The 10,033-nt window shown below is 30.5% G+C and overlaps 1 protein-coding gene across 1 annotated transcript in view; it reads left to right on the forward strand.

Moving 5' to 3' along the window:
- Positions 1-10,033, forward strand: part of LOC106687419 (uncharacterized) — a 23,025-nt gene that overhangs the window by 7,712 nt on the left and 5,280 nt on the right. The window contains exon 3 of the mRNA XM_014431299.1: positions 5,375-5,534. Within this exon, the coding sequence (XP_014286785.1) occupies positions 5,375-5,534 (160 nt within the window). The remainder of the gene's footprint in view (positions 1-5,374; positions 5,535-10,033) is intronic.

The raw sequence follows: 10,033 nt of genomic DNA on the forward strand, positions 1-10,033 counted from the left end.
TAAATTCAGCTTCTGACAACTAGGTGTGTTAAATAGTTGACAAAGACGGCCTATATTATGAAGAATAATTTTTTTTTTTAAATATTTATTTATTGTTATTTACAACTGTACATTATAATACATTTAGTAAATCTGATATAAGTTAAATTGGAGTGCTACAGGCATGTAGAGAAACTACCCATTGGTAGCACTCTAATGAAATTTTACATTAGCTGGTCTCGTGGCCATCTTCTTTTCAGGCGCCTCGGAGGATTGTCATGAATGGAAGAGGATGCAATGTTAGAAACTAGTGAGTCTGGATGGTTAGGGAACCTTATAATTTAAATTAATGTTTGATGTACTACCATTGGGTGGTTGGAAACTAAGGGGTTTGAGTGGTTAGAGAGTTTATAATGGAAGGAGTGATATCTGGTTCGGGCTAGATCGGTTACATTGGGAACATTAAGGTGTTTATGTATGATTTTGAAGAATAATTTAAATGTGTAGATTTGATACTGGCTAGCATGATCCTTTATCGAACATGAATAGTAGGAAGAGCCAACTTCAGATGGTTTGATGTTTTCCACACAGATGAGTGAAACTTACTAAATAAAGCTAATTGGATGACTGCTGCACAGGATTGAGAAGAATAAGGAAAGCTTTTGGAGAAGGCACTGATTAATAGGTAAATCGTTGTGTGGTATTATGTATATAGATTTTATATTGAAAATCATATATTTATTTTATACATAAAGACTTTTGAAGTGACATAACTAATATAGCAATCGTAATTTCCCCTTCCGTGCCTTTTTGCGATTTGGACCTTTTTAGGATACGTTAGTGCTAAGTAACTAAAAACTAAAGTGATTATAAAGTTGTACAATAGTGAGAAAAATTGTCGAGAAATATTAAAAAAATAATTATAACACTCAAATAATTAAGTAATTAAAAAAAAGTTACATAGTTAAAATTTGTTTTTATTTGTTCAGCTTGTCATACCGCTGGACTAGAGCTAAAGTTATATTCAGTTTTTTTAGATAAAAATTAACTTTATAATTTTTTTAAAATAAAATTGTGTTAATAATCTATAAACCTCTAAAGTTTTACTAAACAGAATTCGGGAACTTTTGGAAAATACTGATAGGTCATTAAAAAAAGAAAACGACGAAAATGCTAACAATTGTACATCAGATAACCCAACAATTTTTTTTTGAACTTAGAGTATGGTCTTGTAATTAAGTAATGAGATTTTTTAAATATTTTTTTCTTGTCTGTGAACATCATAAATAAATTTTATATAGGTTAAAAAGTGTTTTTAGCATGAAAATATGTTGAAGGTGTATTCAATGAAACGAAAATTAAAATTATTGTTCATGAAACCAGTTTATTTTTTCGAAAATCGTTTAGCCCTTTAGAACCCATCTACAGGGAACCACCATTCTAACCATGGTAAGAGGTCAAGTTTTCATTTTGTTGGCAGTACTACAGTAATGGGAGATATTTTATGTAGGCGTTTAAACTTGGCTTCAAACGGCCCTCAAAATATTTTTTTTTATCACCATTACTGACATTCAGGGAGGGGGTCCTATTATCCCATTTAATCTCCTATTATCCCAGATAATCCCTATTATCCACAAGTTGTCACCTTATTCTAAACATGGAAGGCCAAGTCTTCATTTCACCACATAAATAAAAGTTCCAGATCCCGAATCCCAGACCGGATTCGAACCGGCACTACTGTAGTCACGGGCGAGTTTGAGTTACCGCTTTAACTCGCTCGGCTACAAACGGCTCTCAAAAAATGCTATCTATTTTTTGCATCTTAAACTAGAAATATTACTAAAGGAAAACAAAAATTCCCACGGTGCGTATAGAGAACTTGTTCAATAAAATATATAAGTAATTCTGCAGATTAATGATGTGAAAATAAATGGCCAATAGCTAAAATACTGATACAAAGAAAGACGCTCCGAAAATGTTTTTTTCATTACTTTTGGTTTTTTTAAAAATTACTTATTAATATTAAAGAATCGGGAGAACATCTACGAGATGAAGGAGGTGAGGACAGAAATGATAAGATCAAATATTTATTTTAGTCCTTGGATAGTTTTTATTTATTTTTATCTCTTTGTTGCATAGATAGGAATTTTCGTTTGTTTGTTTTTTTCAAAATTTAATTAATCAATGTGTTGTAACAAAAAATGCACAGGTCTAAAAGAAATATGGGCGAGTCCCATAATGCTTTAGATGAACAAATTTTATCCCTCGCAAGTTAGCTTTAATGTCTATTTAATTTAATAATAAACTCAGAAAATGGGTTTAATTATCTCATTGGTACTCACATTTGTTTTTCAGGTTAATGAAAATTTTTCCAAATTGTACATATTCCCTATTTAAAATAAGTTGCTCAATTAATTAATTCCAGTAATAAAACAACAGCATTCGTTATGCAATAATTGGGTTAAGTAAATTGTAACGAGAGCTGAGTTGGTAATTTATAATACTGGGACGGAATAAGGCCACTGGGTGGGACATGGAACCAGCCGCCGCTGAATCAAGTCCAAGAAACGTTTCATAAGACCGGTAAAACCCGCACTCCCACATTCTGTGGAAATGTATGTTGCAAAGGCAGTCTAGGAGATTGATGAGTAGTAAAGTGATAAGAGGAGGAAATGATGAATTGATGGGAGGGACTGTCCCATTGGTAACCGATGTTATTCTAGTTAAAATGTTAATGACTGTTAGATTTAAAAGTACATTGCTTAGTTTAAATAACCACTGATAATAAATGAAATCGCAAATGAGCATAATGCACTAAACGAAAATTCGTAACTGCTTAGATCCATTGTATCCAATGCATTGAATCCATTGTAGAGTTTTATATCCATGTATATTATTCTTATATACTATATGTACCTTGGCTTTACCCTCAACTAATTAGAAGGCCTCAGTTATCAGTATAGAAGGCGTAGTACGGTATGTACAAAAAAATAAAATAAAATTCATGATGTCCTTTAAAAGCCTTTATACCTAAACCAATTTGGGTTCATATTCTTATTCAAATCCGGAAAATAAGGGGAATTCCTTTTTACTGAATTTTAAAAGTACAATGTTCTAAATAATCACTTTACGTATATTAATTAAGGTTTTTAAGGTTAATCTCTCCAACTAGCAATATGTTTACTCTTGTAGCAATATGGCTTAGTGGTCCGCGATTTTCTTAGGTTTAAGAACTACTACTTAGGAAGAAACATCGTGGAGGCTTCTAAGTAGGACCTAACCACTATCAAATATTAGTAGTCAGAAATAAAAAAATCATTTTTGTAAAGTTCCTAGCATAATGTTCTACACAAAAACCACCACGTATTTTATCCAAAGCAGTTGTTCTCAATACAAAAAAAAAATTGTAGATCACTAAGCTGGAAATTTTTATTTTTATTTTCTTCTTCGGAAAATACTTAAAAATTTGGTTGGTACAAAGTAAATTTTGAACCATTCTTATCGCACATTTTCATTTGAGTTTATATTTTTAACCAAACACTCAAACGTCTATAAATGATTATGAATAAAATGGTTATAATAGAAACATTTCTGCTTCTGGATCTTCGGACAACCAGTTGGAAACTACTGTTCTAAAGCTCGCCACAAAATTGTAATTTGTAATTGAACCATGTGCAGTCCACCTCTACTACCGACTTACTGTACTTCCAACTCTGAATCTTCTAAAGGAGGATACACAGGTGGAAGCACGCAGGCACAAGCCAGCATAATCAATAATATTTTCCAAGCACAATAATAATGACAAGTGCAAGCATAATGCTCGCATAACATTACTGTAACGGCCTACTCACAATTATGGCCGAATAAGCTGGAAGGGAAAAAAGAAAAATAATAAAATTGTAAACAATGAATATTTATCAACAAGGTACATTTCAGTTTTTCGTTTAAAGCTCATCTAATCGTACTAAAAAAAATTCCAAGATGCATGACACTAATAAGTATTTAACTAAATGTAATATTTTATAAAATCAAAATATGTATTTCTAAATAATTTGTAGTTTCTAAAATACGTAACATGTTTATCAGCTTAGTCAAGTTTATGGAAAGTATCCCTATAGCTGTATCCCTAATAAGGAGGAATGCCGTTTACTTTCCCTCTGCACATTTCATAAAATTCAATCATACGTATAACTCATGTTCACTTTTTTTGTACATCTCTTAAAAAAAAGAAGTTAAAAATAGAAATACTCGTATAATCGAATCGGTTTTGGAAAATACTTAATTTTTATTTATTAAGATAAACTGGACTGTTAATACTTTATGTCGAATTTTTAATAATATATGAATTAATATTTGCTTATTATAACCCTTAGTGGGGGCGAGTGGCTCACTGGTAAGGAACTGTGCTACTAACTCCAAGGATGGGGGTTCGAATATGGTTGAGGCAGATAATTATTTTCTGTTTCGAAGATAAAATGTATTATATCTAAGGGAGGAGTTAAAAATATCATTTCCGAAAATAATTGAAATGGTTCAACTATTTCATTCACAGAGTGTAAATTTTGACTTAAACTTATTCTACGAATTTAAAAAAACAATTGACAAATTTATATTCACTATACGTTAAATTTCTTAAAAAACAATCTGTTAAGGTTATTTCTTGACTGTGACCGTCCTCTCTAAATATAAGACTCAAATATTTATTAAGAACCCTTACTTCCAAAACAACATCAACAAGAATGTAGAATTATGTAAAAAGATACATGATGTTTATCTGTTTAATTTTACTTAGCTATTCATATAGTTTATTAGAAATTATGGATAAACTGCGTGACTTAAGTTCCGATTATTAAACATAAAAAAAACAGGTGAGGTCATTTTTTTAATTATCTATTTTCTAAAGTCACCTAATCAATGCTTAACACTAGATTCACCGGATTAAATTCCTTGATTTTTTTATTTGTCTAATCTGTGAGCCATTAATATGTATTGCTAATTATAATTATAATAAATAATCTGATTATAATATGATAATAATAATTAGATCAAAATTGGTGTAAAAAAAAATTCAGGTTGCTTAAGGATATATATTTTATAAATTAAACAGGATAACATTTCCGTTCGATAAAAGTGAACTTTGTGATCGATATATATAAAATTAATAATTACTTCTGAAAATGTATCCATCGATTCATTGTTGTACTTAAATTTTAAAGGTTTTCCTGACGATGAATTATGTCGATAGCTGTTGGCTGTAACCGGAGAGCTCCGTCCTACTTCCCTTTTGGAGTGCATAATAGATTCGTTCCGCCTCAGAAGGTTATGAAAGAGGACCAGCGTACGAACAGCCCAGTGTTCCTTGTATTCACTCTCACATTGGCATGTTTCCTTACAGGTCGATCCCTAGAGTCTGATGAACAGCACAGGCAGGACGACGGGAGGCTGAAGGACGACGAAGACGAGCGAAAGGAACCTGATGAGCATCGGATGAAGGACGATGAGCCAGAAGTTGAAGGAAGGGTCAAAGAGACTTCTGTACGCAGGAAACATTTCATGTAGGTTAATATATATTCAGAGATATTTGTAATTTATGTGTGTTTTCAGAATATATTTGGTGACAGTAATCTTAGGATTTACCTTTAAAAAAAAGAGGTACAATATATACACTTTTTGTTCGCTTAAATCGTGATTTGTTTTCATTTGAGACCCAAAGAAAAATTGGAGATTATAATGTTAAGAAAATAAATCATTGGCTGGCAATAATTATTTTATACCATTACCGTTACTCAGTCGGATAATGCGCGAGGGACAAGAGTAATCAGTAGTTGACATATTTGTTCATCATGATGGTTAAGGGAGAACGCTAATGAATCGAATTTTGAGGACTACTATGACCTAAAAGTGTACCGAACAATTATTATGCGTTAAACAGTGTGTAATTACTGTTTCCAAATTTTTCAACGATTAAAACAATGATTCCAACAAATCATTTATTCAAATAAGTATTCCTCATCACTAAACAATCTGCGCATGTTCATTTCCGGATCGCTTCATTAAATATTAAATTTTCTGATTGCATCTTTCCGTGGGTCTAAATATAAAAAAAAAAATTATAATTATTTTTCATTCGATTTCTTGCAGGAATAATTTTTGAAAATTTTAATGGGAAGTAATTGAGAGGCCCCAATGAATGTGTATCATATCATATCATATAATTTTGTAATTTTATATTTATTGACCTAAGATTTCCAAGTGATGTTGAAAAAATTGTAAAAATAGTTGTAGGGTTCAAACACCTGAAGATTTGAAGTCTGTTGTTAGAGTAATTTTTTACTGGAGCATCACATTCGAGAGTTTTAAGTGATTATTCATTATATAATTTTAATAAATTTTAATAGTCTTTAGTTTTATAAGATAATATTTTTTTTTCAGTTTTTAATAGTTGACCTAATAGTGAGGTTCAATTATTTTTCAAAATTGTCATTTGTGATTTCTTTGTCTCTAATGCTTGTTTTGGTTACATAGTATTTTGGTAATAAATGTTGGTAGAGAACAACATGAACGTCAAAGAGATAAATGTCACATGTTATAATTTTTAAAAGTAATTGGTTAAGAAAATTTAACAGTTAGATTTACACCCTGCTCCCTCCAATGCCGGTACCTATGGCGTAGAGACGGATAGAATAACTGGTGAGTGTTCAGATGGAAGATTGTTACTGTAGCGATAGTGTAGTGTAGTGTGTTTAGAGTAGAAGTGATAAGGAATCTTAGAGAGTGTTGCGTGATATAATTAAGAACTGATATTAGGAATCAAATTAATTAATTAGCGCGGTTAGCAGAGTAATAGGGTTTATCAATGATTTTCAATCGTTTATATAGTCACTAAGATATAATCAAGGAGTGATTGTGAATGAAGTCTCGATGAATTGTTGTGAATGAATCTAATGAGGTCTTGAATATAGACATGGTGAGTATTGACATTGAGTGTAACGAATTATTCAAAGGTTGAGGTGTTGTACTCAGTTTGAATGATGAAGACTTGTGTTTTAGACGTTATTTTCAGGAATTGTGTTTTGAATTAATGTCAAAACATATTTACGATAATATATAGTGTTAGTTGGTCTTGTTTATGCGTAAGTCCAAAGTCTCTCGTTCTGATGAGATATGGGTAGTATAAACGATGCCCATTGTTTTTATCACCTTTCCTTAGAGTGCTCTGATCTCTTATTTCACTCTTCTTCTCTACAACTCAAAATGATCTGAGCAGCGCTTGTAATTTTTTGCATTTTTGCAATGGTACAACACGCAAAACTTTCTAACACATCGGACATAAAAAAAAAATCTGAACTATAATTCATGAACCTTGGTTTGCGATGACCAGAGGTTGGAGTATGTTCGTATTTTCGATACCTCAAGTGATTAATGGACAATGTGTCCTCTTTTAAGAAGTTCTCAATATTTCAGGATCAGGGATGTTATTTAAGTTAATAAATCTTTTTGTTGGTTAGATTTGATTAAGATCTGTTTATGATTCATTCATTTTTATTTGTTTTTTTTATAACATTTATAGTTATTGATTCATGCCTTTCTTTTTAGTAGGCTGAAAAAATCTTGACTGTTAGTTTACATGGTACAACCATTGTTTAACATATTTAACAAAAACATCGTTAATTTTCAATAGACCATATCTAATAAATTACTAATTTAAGGAATAAAAAACTAGAATTTTTCTTCTTAGAATTTCTTTAATAAAAAATTTAATTTAATATTTTTATTTCTATTCCCGATCTGATAAAACAATATGGTTTTTAATTGTTTGAATTTTTTTCAATAATTTTATAAATGCTGTTTCAATTTCATAGATATTTAAGAATGATGCTAAACATAGAATGCCAGAAAATGGTCAGACTATGTTTTTTTTTTCTTTTCTATACAATAGAAAATTTAAAAATGTCGTATTCTACTTCCCTTACTCCCTTTCCTAGATATTTTAAATAATTTACTTTGAAAAAAAATAGAGGACGAACCCAGTGGATTTTAGCACGTTTTACAGCATCAGATTATATATATCACTGAACTCATAATACTTTTTATTTTCTACTTAAATGTGTGGATAACATTATATGATATATATAATAGTTATATGTAGAGTACAGATCTAGAACGATATAACTTTGTAATTTTGTTAATAGAATTGTTAAATAATTGTTCTTTGGTACGTTAAAAATATGGTTTTGTGTTAAAATTGATGCGGTAGAGGCACTCGAGCTCAAACGACCTTTTTGAACAAATATTCAATTATTGAAATTAGAATAAGACAAAAAGTAGAAGTCGAAAACAGTAAATTTGCTGATAAAGCTGTTGGAGGATCATTATTTTATTTTCCTTTCCTCCATTTGTTTTCTTTCTAGTTTTCAGGTCATTAATTTTTTTTTTTTTATCAATTGTTACAGTAATAATGGAGCGTTATTATTTATAGGGCTTAAGCTAATTGATAAGCAAACAGAGCTGATTATGTAGTTTTGGATAGAGCGGTAATACCCGCTGTTAGCACTATCTGCTTGCCTAATGTTCCTTGCAGGCAATCAGTTGCGCTGTCAGCTGCCCAGTGGACCGTGGCCTGTTGCGCACCTGTTCGATCCCTCGGGTCAATATAAGGGAGTACACGGGATCTAATTGCTGGGATGAATCTGGACCATATGTTGTTGATATCATGAGCGTTCCCAATAGGAAATTACATTATGGTATATAGAAAGATTCTCTTATGTTCTGAAAAGAAGGTTTAACTGCATCTCACAATAATAAAATTCGAAAAACTCGATTTTTATTTATTTAAAAATTGCAACTGCTTAAATATAATATTTAACAAAAAATGTGAAATATTTATGTAAAATGCATTATATTTACTAACGCTTTGTAATGCATTAATTATAATATTTACAATAAACCAACTTTATATTACATATTATTTGTTTACACCGAAAATTATTTTTTTTTTTAATTACGGAAAGTAAAAAAAAGTTTTTAGTCTTGAAAAAAAATTGCTTTCTACGTGAAGTAATTGAGCATATTTTTTAGATGTCTAAAAGACTATAAAGCATTTAATATTTCAAAATCTCAATTTTCATCCTCTTTTATATTTATTAAGGGTCTAAAAAATCTTTGAAATTCATTATTTTTAACAATCGGACTTCCACGGTTCGGTTTTAAATACCGTAAAATGTCCTGAGAACCAGAGTCTAAGGTCGTTTCATTACTTCTGACATTTTGTGCTATCGATACTTTCAGTCCGATACTTACAATATTTGTAATGTGATAATTTTTATTTGATATGCGTATATTGGTGTTATCAATAATATTATAACATTCATAATATAACATTTGATGTTTCGTCAACCATTTTATCTCTTCTTTTTTTTTCGTAGGGTATCGTATCGGCAGGATTAATAATGCTTTTCATTAAATGAATACATATTATCGACAAATCAAGCAATAATAAAGGATATCACGTGATATCTATAATAATAAACATATTAATAAAAATGAGTAATGATGCTTATTTGAAGGTAGTGGTATTTTTCATTTGATATATCGGCCAAATATATATTGCATTCTAATAATATCGGGTGTATAACATTTAATATTTCGTCTACCACTATGAATATGATATTCTTTCCTTTTCTTTTTTTTTCTTCGTAATGTAAAGTATCCTATCTAAGCGATTAATTCATCCGATTTTATCGTAATATCGACTTAATAATCGGAGATCGATTAATCGAATAATAATAAAAAGGAGTAGTGATATTTACTTGAGGAACACATAAGGTTCTTCTTCAATCAGCGCGTTAACCCAATATTGGTTCCTGACCTCCTCATGAACCGCCCTGCAATTCTGGACAACAAGCAAAGTCCTCGAATCTCCGTACGTTCTCTCACTCTTGTGCCATATACTTCTTGATCTTTTTTTTTTTTTTTTTTAAATTGATAGATTTATTTATTGATAGATATTACAATCTGCCACACAGTTGTGGGCAATAGGTAATATTGATAAATG

Source organism: Halyomorpha halys, unplaced genomic scaffold (genome assembly GCF_000696795.3).
Source record: "Halyomorpha halys isolate HHAL.00 unplaced genomic scaffold, Hhal_1.1 Scaffold962.1, whole genome shotgun sequence".
Classification (NCBI taxonomy): Eukaryota; Metazoa; Arthropoda; class Insecta; order Hemiptera; family Pentatomidae; genus Halyomorpha; species Halyomorpha halys.